Raw genomic sequence first — 15,750 nt, forward strand, 5'->3', positions numbered from 1 at the left:
TCCCAGCACTATTTTTTAAATAAGGATACTTTTCCCTAGTGCATGTATTTGTTAGGCTTATCAAAAATCAAATGACAATATGTGGCTGGGTCCATCTCTAGATTCTCTATTCTATTCTATATATCTCCATTTTTGTGCCAGTTTCATGCTGTTTTGATCACTATAGACTTACATCTTTTACATTTACTTGGATAGAGTTGAAACCCATTCTTCTTAGTAAAGTATCACAAGAACGGAAAAATAAATATTCAATGTACTCAATACTAATATGAAACCAATATATAAACAATTACATGCTCATATGAACAATAAAACACAAATATAGTCTAATATGGGGGTAGTGGAAGAGGAAGCAGGAAGGGGGGTGGCAAATTAGCATAAGGAGGGAGGACATTTAGCGAGATCTCACCTAATGTCCACATTGCGAGAGTGTATAACACGCCCCTGAGTGAAGGGCTCTTTTACAACTGAAAGTTTATCCTGAAAGTGAGAACAGTGTAATTGAAAAATTTGTACCCTCACATAAATCTGAAAAAAAAAATACAAAAACAATAAAATAATGTCTATGGCGTCTGAAAACAGTGGGGAGGGAGAATATAAACAAATCCTAAAGTCTTTTTAATAGGTTTACTTATTGTAGTGATGAAAGTGCTCATCCTTTTCTGCCAAGATGTACTTTTTCTATGATACCTTCCACAGCACTTTCCTCTCAAAAGTAACTACACATTTCACAACATCTGAAATTGCATTTAGATCTTAGCAGTAGTGTGAAAGTCGCAAGGGGTTAAATAAAAAGAGAAATGCATTTCTATTCTCAAATTGAGGGACAGAAAGTTCAGGGTTCTGCTGGCTCATCAATGTAGGGCTTCTTCTATTTTTGTTCTCTTTATACACAGCTTTTATGGTCATGGTCACATCATGTTCCAAGGTTGCTGCTAGAGGTCCAGCCCTCACATCCACATTCCAGCTAGCAAGATCCAATCATTTGTCCCCAGGCTAAGGGGACTTTCCAGGAATCCAACTCAAAAACTTCCATTTGCATCTAATTAACCAGGGTCTTTAGCTGGGCATTTTACCACCTGGTATAAAATTTGGGTTCTACTATAAGAAATAGGGGAAAAACTAATACTGGGTTAGGCAATTAATCAATCTCTGAAAATCTCCTGTTGTGATACCATTATTTTATACATATTCCATTATCATATCATGTTTTATTTGTTTTCATATCAATATGGCAAATTATAGCATAAAATGTTTCGAAATGCAATATCTGTGTTCATTTCTAGTCCCCCAATGCCAGCTCAGGTTAGTCACATGGTAAATTGCTCATGTAAGGTGATAAAATTAAGTGAACTGATAGGCAGCCATTTGAGATATTCTGGATAAGTATAATTAAAATTCCACGTGAGTACCCTTCAATTATGGAAAGACCTTGAGAACTAACTTCTCAAAGTTTAATTTGGTTGTAAAATCCAAGTTTAACTTTGGTGCTAACAAAATTCAATGATGATTACAAATCATAGAATATAGAAGATCCAAATGAAAGTTTTAATAGCAAAATAGAATCCTTTTCCCTTAGCCTCAATAACTCTTCGTTTTTTCAGAATGCTGAAAGTTTTTTCGTTTCATTATAAAAACATTAAATATTAGGTATATTTCTGACCTCACTTAACCAGACAATAAGGAAGCAGGTTCAGAAGCAATTAAATGGCGTGCTCAATAATGAGCAACATAAAAGGAAACAGGAAGCAAGGAACGTCAAATTTCTGAGTGATGTTTCATCTTCTCACGCAAACAATACATCAGAAAAACCAACAGATCTTCAGGAAAGAGCAAAGGGTCAATCGTTTTACATGAAAACACTAACTGGAAAAGAATTTTCATGCACAGGAAAAAAAGTCTGAAGACTCCCATAGTTAAGCATTTGCTGTGTGTCAGACAATTTGCTAGACACTAGAAGAATAATGGCATTTAAAAAAACACAGAAAAGATCCTTAATTTCATAGTCTTTAGCCTCAGAGAGTTCTCCCAGCTAGAAAAAGGTAGAACATGTTGAGGCCTCAGGGGTATCTTCCTTCAAAACCCACACCTTGACCACTGTATTTTTATACTAAGAATTAGCCTTTCTCAAACATTTATATATTAATTTTAAGGTCTACAGTCAAGTGATACTTAAAAATTTTAAATTGTTGCCTTACTACTTACACTTTCCACTAAGAAGTGAAGTTGGTGGTAACGGGTATTAGAACTGGAATAAATTTTTTAATAAAACAAAACGTTCATCGATATTTTACCTTATTTTTAAAGGATCACTTCACTGAGTTCTGTATAAATGAACTACCAGAATTTTGGAGCACTGCAATTGCTCTGTGATTGTTTTGACATAACAAGCAACACTCGGAACTGCAAAGCAATAATTTGGGTCTTATTTTTCCACTTGAAGCCGGCAAATATTTAAATTTTATTTTTTCCCTTTAATCATCCAGATAATGTCACGCTCCAGGCAGCCTCAGCACGGCAACCAGGCATACAGGAGAAAATACTACCCAAAATAAAAGGTGGGGCTCCAACTTGAGTAAAAGAAAGTTCATGTCAGAAAAGATAAACACACACCCTCCTTCAAAGATGATTGCCAAGTGTCTTTAAAACAATGCCAAAAAAAGCTTTCCATCCAGTTCTGCTTCGTCTCAACCTTGACTATTTCCATTCTAAGTGCCTGGGCTGTCACTTGCTGCACAGAAATTCTTGAACTTTAAAAAGACCTTATGGAACTGGTTGACTAAAATTGGAGCAATGCTATTTGTGTCACCCAATTATTATCTAATGGAATCTGAGGTGTCCGACCATATATTTGTGACCACAAGAAATTGGAGTGGGACTAGCTCACAGTGTACTTATGTGTGCCCCACGGGCTTGTGTGGCCTCTGCTGCTTTGAGAAGAAGACAGAAGCATCTCTAACTGGTCATCACACTTAGAGTCTCTGATAAAGAGTCATTGTGGGGATCCTGAAATACGAGATCATCAAACCCTGGAAAAGCCATAAAAATATTGTTTGGTGACACATATCTTGCCTCCTGACAAAAGGAATTTCAAGTGACTCTGAATCACAGTTCCAGAGCACCAGCCCACAGTGACTGCAAAACACATTCAGTGTCATTTAGAATATCAACAAGGTAGTAATTCTCCCCTAGTAATAATTCTTGCCCTGGTAGCAAGCCCCGACCATTGTTTTCTTTTTCAAGACTAGAGAATAGACAGACACTCAAGAATAACCAGAAATAGTACAAGGATGGTATCTGTTGGTCAGAAATGGAGTGCTTGATACCTAAAATCCAAATATTAATCCCTTTCACCCTTTAAAATGTGGGAAACCACAGCAGGCTGGGCTGTGGCTTTTCTGCTAGACTTTCTACCAGCAGTCATCTATGTGTTTGAGGATTTTGTGACAGAAAATGACAGATGCAGTCAGGGCATATCATCCAGGAGTGTCAGGGCATATGACCTTAGTAATTAAGGGCTAGGGAGCTTCTCACAGCACATGATTTTAATTCTTTTCAGAGGCCTTTCTCATGGCTACTAGGAGATGACCAGGAGCAAGGGATTGGAAGTGATTGAATTCTAAGTTAACTTCTCCTAGTATGTAAAACTTCTTCCTAAATAAGTACTAGAATACTTAAAAAAAAAAAAATCACTGTGTATTGTAATATAATAAAGTGAATATTTGATTGTATTGAGTCATTTATTCGTAAGTTAAAAATTGTTCCCATTGATCCAAGTATCTGCACATCATTATAATTTGTAGCCTTATTACACTCAGTTAAAAAAAATTAACAAAACAGGGCCAGGCAAAAGACATGGAAACATGAACATGTACTTTGTCCCTGGAAACCCGCGTGTTACTAGGATGAGATGTTGAATGGTGCTTGTGGGTTAGAGAGGTGGAGGTAATTTCGGAATGTGTGTCCTATAAGGGGCAGTGGTGCCCAGGTTCTAACGGGGACAGTCATGGACAAATTCACTGAGTTGGACATGTCTCCATATAAATTACTCACGTAGTTTTCACTGTGGCACCAGAAGGAAACAAAGTAAGAAAAATAATGAAGACTAACATATTAAGCTGCTAAAAAAACACTATTCATTTTAATGTACTGCTATTTTACAAGGGAGGGGAAGCTTCAAATGGCAGCCTGGTTTCAAAATATACCAGTTTGGATTTGATGTCACAGATCTTCAAGTCGATTTCTTGGGAACAGATCTACAGCTGGGAACTCAGAAGATACATTATCTCTGATGGAGTCAGAAAAACACAGTGAAGCAGCAAGTCAGGTTTGAGAAGCATTTGGGTTACATGAGCCTATTATCCAAAGCTTATTTAAATTCTTTTTAGGAAATTACCTTCCCAATAACATGTAGCACCACATTTTTCAATGTTATTAAGAACAGGAAGCAGCAACCAATTTCTGACTTTAGCTTCATCTTTAAGTGCATCACTGAAATGGAAGGAAAAGAAGCATTATAATTTAGCCACACACTTTATTGCCATCCTCCATAAAGAGAATGTGTTCTGGGATTTTTGTTGCTGATGACAGCAAACCATGACGCTGTCTCGGAAGTTCCCAATCTTTAACTCTTATCTGAGGTCCATTTCCCTCGGCAAACTGGGCAAAATTTCAGGTGAAGGAAGCCTCATTTTCTAAATTGCTACCTCAGTGATTATTTTTAATCATGTTTTACATATGTAATAATGTTAGAATTAGTTTGATATTGAGATGATGATAATGTTTGAATTTGAAGGGCTATGATAAGATAGACCTCATCCAACCAATCTTCAAACCTAGACTTTATTCTTCTTACTAAAAGGAAAAAACACATTAGGTCCCAGTAAATTTATTCAAATATTTGATGAAGTAATATCTGATTTAAAAATACATATACATGAAATGTGTGACTACATAGTATAGTTTTTTTAGAGCCAGACATTATTAGAATAGAAAAATCAAGCCATCAATGCTTATTTTACTTACTTGTATTATCTTTGTAAAATCAAAATGTATGTATTTTGAGTGTTGATGTAAATTGGTATTTATTTTCAAAGCTAAATGAGTATAAACTTAGTCCTATTCTTCTTTAAAATCTGGGATTTACAAGTTTAGTGGTATTTGGAGCCTCTAAGTTTTTCCATACTTTTTCTGAAAAAGTACTACTGAGTAATAGTAATAACTCTTCAAAAGTAACATTGTGCTTTTAGTCACTTGTGACTTCCAAAACTTAACAGCTGTCATAAGCTCTGTAGGTTATTAGAATTAAAATAATAAGGATGATAATGATGACAGCACTTCATCTTCAAATTTTGTATTTGAGATACTCAACTGAAAATTCTAGAAATGCAATAAACTACGCGTATAGAAATTTGTCTTCAACAGAAAGGGAAAAAAAATGTTGTAATAAGACAGTTACAATCACATTTACATTGTGACTGTGCATTTGTTCAGTTGTTACTGCAGTGTAAGCTCCATGACAGCAGTGGCTTTGCTCAGTATTTTGTCACTGTCACTATGACAGTGCTGAGCACAGGGACAGCACTCCACTTCAGTTGACTAAATGTGGGTAAGCTCTGAGCAATGGGAAACAGGAGATGTGTTCTCATTTTGAAAACAAAATTATCATTAACAGCTAATTGCATGAATTCTGAAAGTACAGGCTCATCTGGGCTAGCCACTCAGGGTACCCCAGAAAATGGACTGATCACTGAGTACTGTATGTGATTCTAAAAGACACGAGAGACAGTGAAAGATTAAGTGGGGGAAAAAACATTAATGTTATCCCCATTTTATATTTGAGAAAACTGATTTTGTCTAATTTTCACAGAGGCAACTGGCAGAGGTGGAACTTGAATCCATCTCTCTGAACCCAAAGCTTGTGGGTTTAAGCACTCTTACAGATAAGAGTATTTAAACCAAGGTGAGGTATAATAACTTAAAAAGGGATGGACTGTTTTATTTTCTCGCTAAAGCCAAGAACAAAGGTCGCAACTAATGAAAAAGAGGGAAGACAAAATCAGAGAACATGCAATGTTTGGCCAGTTGGTTGAAACAGTCAGTGAGATCCATCACCCTGACATAACTATTTCTAATATGCAAATGAAGTGCATGAGGTCAAACATTCTTCACCTGAATGCTTTTCTGAGAATCTTGTCTAAAAGCAGATTCTGATTCAGCTGGAATTGGAGAGGGGTAGGGGGTGTGTGCCAAGATTCTTCATTTCTAATAGGCCCCTGGATGGTGCCAATCTACTGATCCATAGACTGGTCTGTGTGTAGAAAAGCCTTAATGATACATATTAAAATGCCTGGCAAGAACCACATCTCTCTGCTTTGTCAGATGTAGATTTGACACCCAAAGCTTTTCAGGTTTCACCAGCTGGAAGCAGGTATGACAATATCCAGTTGTACCAGAAATCAAGTTAATCACAACAGGCTTAATGTGAGATTTTGGAGATTGGAATTAGGGTTTAGCTGGAGTGATAATTAGGCAAATATTCTAGCACATCTCCCTTTCGACTTCCTTTTTGAACCCAGCCTATTCCCTCAACCTCTCACCACTCACAAAGCTAGAATACAAACACCGCAGTAGTGGAGTTTATCTTAGCATAACAGTAGAACACGCCATTATATCACAGTGTAATGGTAGAACGGTATAATGCTAGAACTTACAGTATACTGGTAGAATTGTCATTTTTTTCATTTCATTTTGGATACTATGGAGAATAATACTGTATTTTTTTATCTGTTAAGTGATTCATCTGCTTCATTTTAAAGACAGAAAGGAAGTTGTAGTAACTTCCTTGGTTTTTAAGTGGATATTTACTAAGGCTATACAATGTATCAGACAGTATTCTAAGTATTTACATACTTTGGCTTTTTTGCTCTTCACAATAACCCAATGAGAAAATTACTATTATTTCCCCCATTTTAAAGATGAGCAAACTGAGGTTGAAGGAGATATAGCAGCTTTCCTGAGATAATTTAACTGATGAGCCAGTGTTCCCTGAGGTCTGCCTGTATCCAAAGCCTGAGTTCTTAGCCACCGTGCCAGGTAGTTCCTTTTCTAAAAGGAAAAAGTACAAATATTCAAATTTTCTATTGTATGTTTATAAAGAGAAAATTTGTGAGTTTTTTTATTATTAAGTCATATACACATAGATCATGAATACATTTATGCATATGTGGGGTACAGTGTGTTTTTTTTAATACAATCTGATGTGCTTACATCAAACCAATCAACATAGCTTTCACCTCATTTACTTGATTATTGTGCTAAGACATTTATGTTCTACACTTGACAGATTTGACTTGTACCCTTGCAATATGCTCCATAGGTGTGGTCCCGCCATTTACCTTCCCTCTATCATACCCTCCCTCTCCCCTTCCTTCTCACTCCATTTCTCTCCTTCATCCTGGCCTATAGTTGCTTTTTAATAAGGTATTTCCAAGTAGAGAAGGCACTTCTGGCTTGCTGTGAGAAGTGATGCTGTCCACTGTGAAAAGGATCACCAGTGATCGTAAATGTTCCTGACTTTAATTGACATGATTGAATTCTGACCATGCTCATGTATGTTCCTGCGGGGAATCCTTTTACTCTGTCCATTTATCAGCTCCAAATTTTATCTGTAGCTGTAGCTACCATGATGAATGTCTCCTGCAGCCAACTATTTCCTTCTTAGTACTTGCCTCTGTAAAGACAAGTACATATGTACATAGATTATATTGTTGTTGTTGTTGTTTACAACATGCAAATAGGACTTAGAATGAGTCACTTCTCATCTAGATCATTGGGTGTTAAGAAGGCATTGCTGTATCACTTAGGCTTTCTGAAATGGTCTAAAATAGGGAAGCAGAAACCCAGAGGAAAAAAGACACTCTAGTGAAATAAGCAATCTAGAAAGGTCCAAGCAATGCCCAGAAGCCCAGAACAGCATAATGGTTTCACAGAGGATAGCAAATGAGCAAATGGATGTCTTATCCTCAGAAACATAGTATCAGGTCGGTCCGGTGAATGTAAAGCTACATAGATGGTTGGCATCAGAGACAGACTGTGACAGGACCTCAGAGAAAGAGTTACGGTACCTTGTCCCCCAGAGGAATGAGGAGAACTTTGATATTGAAGAAGCTATTTAATGAAACTCAAAGCAAGAGCCTGTAAAAAAAAGAAAAAAAACAAAAGTCAAAGTTTAGAACCAAGTAAAGGAAGACAGTAGTTGACCTAATACTGAGCCCTACACCCAGAATTACTTCCTTAAATTTCTTCCAGCTCAGTATAGAGTTAAATCTCCAGTCACATGCATCAGACACTGTGGGTAATCCAGCACAGAAATTTAACAAATAGGAGTTTAGGAAGCCAAGAAAATTACATCTTCTTTGCTTAAACTTCTAATTCACTGATTAAAATAAATGAGCTCCTTTTTGTGATAATTAAGTACTATATTTTAAGAAACTGAGCAACCGGAGATGGCTCTGAAATTCTTAGATGAATATTCAAGTGCAGGTTGCATCACATCTTATCTTGCAAGTTGACTCATAGTTGCCCTAGTTCCAGGCTGGCAAAGGCTGCTATTCGTCCCAAAATATCTGGTCTCCCTCCTTCCTGAGCACATGGCTGTACAGAATGAAGAGCACAGTTCTCGATTTCCCACAGGCCTCCCCCTGGGACAGAGTTCTGGTTGTGAGATATGAGCAGAGTGCTGTGTGGAGCCCCAGCAAAGGTCCTGAAGTGGTGCGAGCATGCCCTCCTGCCTTCCCTTATTCCCAGGGGGAACGAGACTGTGAAGGCTTGACTTGGAAAATAGAGACCATGAATGTGGAAGCATTAAGATAGAAGTCTGGGTGCTAAAGCATTTCAAGAAGCAGAATTTCTTGCCATAGAGCCATCCATGGGCTGCCTACATCCAGGTGTTAATGGGAGAAGGAAATGAACTTCCTTTTTGATCAAAGTACTTCCATTTGCATTTTATTAACAGTCAAAACTAAACTCAATTCTTAAGTAATTCACTGATCCATCATTGTTATAAAAATCACCATCAAGAAAAAAAATAACATTTTGGCTGCTTTACCGACTAATGCTAAGTGGGTAGTGATATACTAAGTGATAGAACTCAGAATTAATCTATGGGAAATCAGTTTTCAGCTCATCTGTTTCAGCCACTTAACAGCCTATTTAAGTGAATGTATGAGCTAAGCAGCAGCATTAACATTCTCAAAATAAAGCATTTTTTCATTGCTGTTTCTTTAAGATATTTTGCACACACACCAAATTTTCTTACATAGACATAAGATAGACATTGAACAATCTTAATATTCCTATAGCTTAGAACAAAAAGTTGTGTTAATTGAATGGAACTAAAGCAGTGGTTTTCAACTACTCAAGGGTAGTAATGAGGGAACCAGAAAGCTCTTCCACTGACAAAGAAAAGCAAAGCATTAGTGTACCATAAAATAAGAAAGGTTTACGCTAACCTTTCTCTGGCAGCCACAGTAATGACGTTTTAACGGTCATTAAATGGTTGGATGGTTCTCTGCAAAATTGTGAAAAAAGGAAGATTAATCATTGATAGTCACCACCCTTCTGGGTGGGTGGCCTCTCTGCATTATTTTCCAGCATACTCCATTATTCTCAGCTCTAATGTTTTTATGATGTCCTTTGGCTGCCCGCCCCACACACACCTTATGACTCCATTCCCCAGATCTTTCTTTTCATCTCATTAACATAATAGGAGCTGACACAGTCTTTCTACATTAGCGCATTCAACTCTATGGAGTACATGACTATAGTTTACCCTTATCCCATTTCAAAGATGAGAATGTGAGTCGCAGAACTAGTAAATTACAGAGCTAGAATTCAAATGCAGGCAGTCTGGCTCAAAGTGGATATGTTCTACAAATACGTAACATTCTCTTAGGAATATTTGTGAAATAAAATTGGTTGTCATTATTTACCAGGTAATTACATCTGCCACAAAACACAATTCCTAAGCCTACATAAAATTTGTCTTTTCAAGGAGAATCAACACTACAGAACTGAAAAGGTTAATGTGTATATTTTGGGATAGGGACCTCTGTACCTCTCAAATTATACTTTTTAGGTAGTCAACCAATCAGGGCAAGATGATAATTTAATTTTGACATTTTTAAAAACTGAGATTAATAAAAATGAGCCTGCTATATCTGATCCCAATATAATCAAATTTTCCAATGGATTTCACTTGCTCTTTTATGAAGCCCAAGTCCTTGATCTAAGAAAACTGCTGGAATTATATTATTTCTAGCTTAGTACTGAGCTGCTATTCTTTGATATCATTTATACTTCATTGTCAGCTTTACTCTAGCATTGATTATTTTTTCTCTGCATGGCTAGGCTTTTGAATCTGGCAAATACAGACATTAAAAAGGTGTTTTATCTATTGTGATCATAACATACTCTGTTTCTAAGCTCTAATACAGAGTTTTTCAATAAAGACACTGTCTAGGGAAGCTACTCCTTATAAAGTAGTGCATTTTAATAAGCACTAATATTTTATATTCTATGTGCCCAATATTTTTGTCTCTGCAGGTGAGAAAAATGACCTTCAGTTTTCATACATCATCTAGGATTAACTATGAGTGACAGCAGGAATTATAATTCAGCCAAATCACCCCATTCCAACTTTGTGCTCTTTCCATAACACTGTGGTGCCATATCTTTGCTGGATTTAATGAGTACATGGTAGTAATAGTAAGAACTCCATAAATTATATCTCTGAGATTATAAAGTCAATGAAAATCATGATTCCATGCATAAAACTCACTAGAAAAACTGATTTTTTTTTTTTTTTTTTGTAGAGACAGAGTCTCACTGTACCACCCTCAGGTAGAGTGCTATGACTTCACATGGCTCGCAACAACCTCTAACTCTTGGGCTTTCACGATTCTCTTGCCTCAGCCTCCCAAGCAGCTGGGACTACAGGCGCCCACCACAACACCCGGATATTTTTTTGTTGCAGTTTGGCCGGGGCTGGGTTTGAACCTGCCACCCTCGGCATATGGGGCTGGCACCCTACTCACTGAGCCACAGGCACCGCCGAAAAACTGATGTTTCTTAAATCTATTATAGTCTCTGATATCTTTGCTCAATACATTTTTTTGGTACCAACTTCCCACCCACCCAAATCTGTAGGAAACTAGAAACTTGGAAAGTGATTATACCTGCTGAGAAACAGCAGCTATATTATATCCACATGATTCCACCCCTTCCCTAACACGGAGGACTGAACCAGAGGAAAGGATTTGCCTAAAGGGAAGCCAATCTACTGGCCTTCCAGAAACTAATACCAATATGGCCCAGCTTACAAAAATGAACTGAGCCAAGGAGAATCCTCTCCTGAAAATGTGGGACTGAGTTAGAAGCAGAGTCAGCACCATCTTGTAGAAAGTGTCAGGAGAACCATGCTGAGTCCGTGGGAAAGCTGAAGTTATGAGGAAATAAAAATCAAATGTGTAAGTAGTAAGAGGCCCCATTTACATGGTACTTACTATATATTTCACATTCTTAATTTATTTACCCTGAAATAATTACTGTCATTAGCACCTCCCACCCACCCCCATTTTATGCAGGAGAACGCTGAGGCACACGGGGATTAGGAAACTTGTCCAAGGCCCACACAGCCAGGAAGTTGGAAAGCAAGATTGAAAGCCAGGTCACGTGGCTCCAGTGACAAATTTAATTTCATATAAAAGCAGCCTGGTGTATAGACCTAGAGAAGATAATAAATGGCACTTGCAAAGAGAAGCAAAATGGCTCAAGGAAGATCCAGAGAGAGTGAAGCAAAGAGAGAACAGTCAGATCACAAGAGGCCTCCAATCCCCACCTACTCCTTAGCTCCCCATCGCAGATCCCCAGGAAATCCCAGATGATGTCCTCACATAGGATAGAGGAACTGCCTCAGTTCCCTATAGATGAGAGATCCTAAATAAAACAATATAATGCTTTTGGATATATCCTAAAAATAATACCCAAAGGTTCTAAAGTTATATCATCATGTATGTTTTGCTGAAGTTCAGGATTAGATCTTGTAAAGATTTATGAACCAATGGGACAGATAAGGCAGATGAATATGCACATGAGAGAAATACTGTTAATCTCAAGAATGCAATTAGATTATGATGTAGATTGGAGCTAAAGAAAAGGAATGAAGGAAAAACTCTTGAGCATAAATCACGAAAACTTTCTGAAGCAATAAGGTGTAAGCTGGGATATAAAGGAAGATAGGGAGGTGTAGAGAGGTGGGGAGGGAGGGAATATTGATTCAGGGTTGAGGGGAATATTTTTGCCTTCATGGAGAAAAGGAAAAAGCCCTGAGAGTGTTGTATGACAAAAGTTGTGTGTATGTGTGTGTGCGCATGCATGCACACACCCACTATTGCAATGTACAGGAAAGAAAGAAGCAGAAAATTGAGATAAAATCAGGTGTTGTACAATCCTACAAGAAAAGCCCAGGCTAGAGTAACGAATTTCTATGGTCTTCTAAAAACCTGATATATTTTTGACCAATGCTTTAGTAATAGTATTAAAGCAAATATAAAATTTTGTTTATAGAATCATCAATAATTCCCATTTCACGACTTTTAACAATGTAATCAAGCATCCTGAAATCAAATGCCTCCTTGCTGTGCTGCACGCTGATATGTATGAGGCATTCAATAAATACATGTGGATAATACATTACTGCTGCTCCTCATTCAAACATGAGATCATAGCTATCAAAGCAAAAACCCCACATACAAAATCTTTTAATGCGTTGTCTAGCATCTATCTTAAAAGCCATAAAATTCTTCACTCATGCCAAGCAGCTTTTTCCCCCACACCAGACTATTCACATTGCATTGTAAGTTATTTATAATCATAAAAGAGATAACTTAAAATATAAATTTTTAGTTATTTAAGAAAATTATGTTTTGCCCTAAAATAAAGTGCTGGCAAAATTATTTTTGCACATAGTATCCAAACAACAACCCACCCTTTCTAACCCAGATAGCCCCATGTGGGCATGAAGCTAAATACACTAACTAAAAACACTATTATTGTAAATAATAATAATAAATTATGACCACCCACCCTAGAAGGAATTCCCATAAAATGAAGTTGAAAGTCCTTTGTGGGTTTGTCAAGGACCCGAATAGAAAATCTGAAGAACAAAGCATCTGTTTTACCTTTTTTCCAGAACATTTATACTCTCCTAACACTCAATAATTTATTCCAAGTGCAAAAGAAAAGTATGAAGCATTGTAGGAATAAATAAAAATTTATAAAACTACAGATGGCCATTAGTACATGCAGTATTCACATATCTTAAGGGAAGTGTAGGTAACTGTTAGAAGCTTTGTTAATATTTCAGGACAAATGAACAGATTAAAGAAAAATTTGAAGACAAAGATCAATGTCACAAGAAATTGCAGTATGTTTTGTCAAGCTATAGTATTTAAAATAGTCATATTAGCTTAAAACATAAATATATGTAAACAAATAGAACTTTGATCATGCCATAGCCAAAAAATATTCAAAGTGGCTAAAATATTTAAACTTAAGAATTAAACTTAAAAAAAAGAAAAAAATAGAACTACCAGTACTGATAGGAAATCATTTGAATACTATGTCAAATAATTAATTTGCAACAAATTCCATAGATAGTATCTTTAAAACATACACATAGATAGATTCTCACATCAGTGTGAATATAGTTAATGATACTTTAGTAATAGCATTAAAGCAAATATAAAATTACACCTAAAAATTGTTAAAATGGTACACTTAAAAATGGTTAAAATGGTAAAATTATGTTAGCTACACTTTACCACAACAAAAAATACATACATAAATTCACTAGTAAAAAAACTAAGAACTTCATAGATTTATGGCAAAGGGATGACTAGTTACTTCAAAAAAAAAAAACATTACTTGTCAAACACTTGGGAAACTGATCAACCTCATGAATAATCAATGTCAAAAGCAGTATGGTACCATTGCAATTTATCAAAAATTTCCTTGCTACAAAAGCCAACCATAGAGAATAAAGCTATGAACCTGTCACTTCTCAGGATCAGGCCCCTTCCTGCAGGGATCATGACTGTTATCACTAATTGGCAGAAGGTGCTGCAGTGGGTGTGGGGGATTGTTACTCAACAGCCATTTTCTCCCTCCTTTTTGACTAAATAGCTTTCCAACCTGCTAAACTGCAAAAGCAGAAACTCCATCTTCCAGAATCCTTTGTAGCTGTGATTCTAATGTGATTTGAGTTGTTCCCAGATGATGCTCCTTGGTGAGATCTGGGAAGCAGACATGAGGCAGAAGCCTCCAGTGGTTGCTTGGAATTTCTCTTGGCAAGAGCACATGTAGAGGCATTTGTGTTTACAATAACAGGGTTAAGTAAACTGTCCCTGTCCCTTTACTTTCTTTCTGGGTGTCAAACATGGGGCATCCATTTGCTGGCATGGGTTTCAGCCAGCACAGTGTGGTTCTGGATCCAGCAGCTCCGATGGCCACTTTTCAATTCAGCAGGTGGCTTCCTGACCATTCATAAAAGAGACATGAGCGCCTATGCTGGCCCAATTCAGAAAAAGGCTTGGAGAATTATTCCTGGAAGGTCAATCAAGACTCTCTTCCCACATTCTGTAAGCCTTTTAATACTTTATAATAAATCTTTTTCTAAATCTTATTCTCCATGGTTCTGTTCTCTGACAGAACCCAGTTGATATGTGAATCAGAAGTCTTTCAGATATTTATATTAGGGGTCCAAACATTCCACTTCTAGAATTACAGCCTATGGAAATAATGCTGAAGACAGATAATGTTTACAGCAAAAAGATATACAGATAATGTTTACAGCAAAAAGATATACTATAATATTATTATTTCAACAATGGGGATTAATTAAATTATGAAGCACCCATGCAGTGCAGAGAATATTGCTACTAATAATAACATGGTTCCTCCCCCCTCCTGTCTGTGGGAGTTTCCTCATATTCTGTTCTTTTCAGAGAACACCACACCTAAACCTTCCCACGGTCCCCCCTCCTTTTGTCTAATTACTGTGGTTCCTACTTATCCTTCCATTACTGGTTGAAAGTCTACAGTGGGCCTGGCTTCTCTCCTTCCCCATAGGTACAGCAGAAAACCAAACACACAAAAAAGTACATGAACTCCTAAAGCTTAAGATCCAGTCGAGGGAAATAGGCAACAAAATTTTTTTTAAAAGAAAGAGATAAAAGGAAATACACAGTATATCATATACAAATAAAGGAGGAAGAAAAATAAGGCAGGGAATAGTAAAACTTCCCTTTAAATCAATAAAAGGGTTCAAGGTGAGAACTGGGGTAAGGGCCTAAAACTCTGCAAAGCCACAAGCCTAGCTAAAACTAAGGATAATAGTCAGCCACTGTCACCTTGTTTGATTGATATTAGTCTCTGTCCCTTTGTTTGTTTCTCTATAATTGCCACTCTGGAGTCACATAGCTATTGTTCATAAGGACTATTCACTTTCTCCATAGATAACATCACCTTTCAACCTCTAAAGGTTGTTTCTGAGATATGTTCCAGGCCCTGTGTTCCAATGGGTTGGCTGACTCACCCAGACCAAGGGCCCATACCAAAGAACTGACTCAACCGGACTTGTGACCCCAACCCAGGAACTGAAGCAGCACAAAGCTAGTGAATTAGCAAACC

The 15,750-nt window shown here is 37.0% G+C and overlaps 1 protein-coding gene across 2 annotated transcripts in view; it reads right to left on the bottom strand.

Moving 5' to 3' along the window:
- Nucleotides 1-15,750, bottom strand: part of SCEL (sciellin) — a 342,117-nt gene that overhangs the window by 132,817 nt on the left and 193,550 nt on the right. For both annotated transcript variants that reach the window (XM_053563450.1, XM_053563449.1), the window contains 3 exons: nt 9,513-9,571; nt 8,127-8,196; nt 4,397-4,491 (listed from right to left, as the gene is read on the bottom strand). In XM_053563450.1, coding sequence (XP_053419425.1) covers nt 4,397-4,422 — 26 coding nt within the window. In that variant the 5' untranslated portion in view covers nt 4,423-4,491; nt 8,127-8,196; nt 9,513-9,571. The remainder of the gene's footprint in view (nt 1-4,396; nt 4,492-8,126; nt 8,197-9,512; nt 9,572-15,750) is intronic.

Source organism: Nycticebus coucang, chromosome 15 (assembly GCF_027406575.1).
Source record: "Nycticebus coucang isolate mNycCou1 chromosome 15, mNycCou1.pri, whole genome shotgun sequence".
NCBI classification, from domain to species: Eukaryota; Metazoa; Chordata; class Mammalia; order Primates; family Lorisidae; genus Nycticebus; species Nycticebus coucang.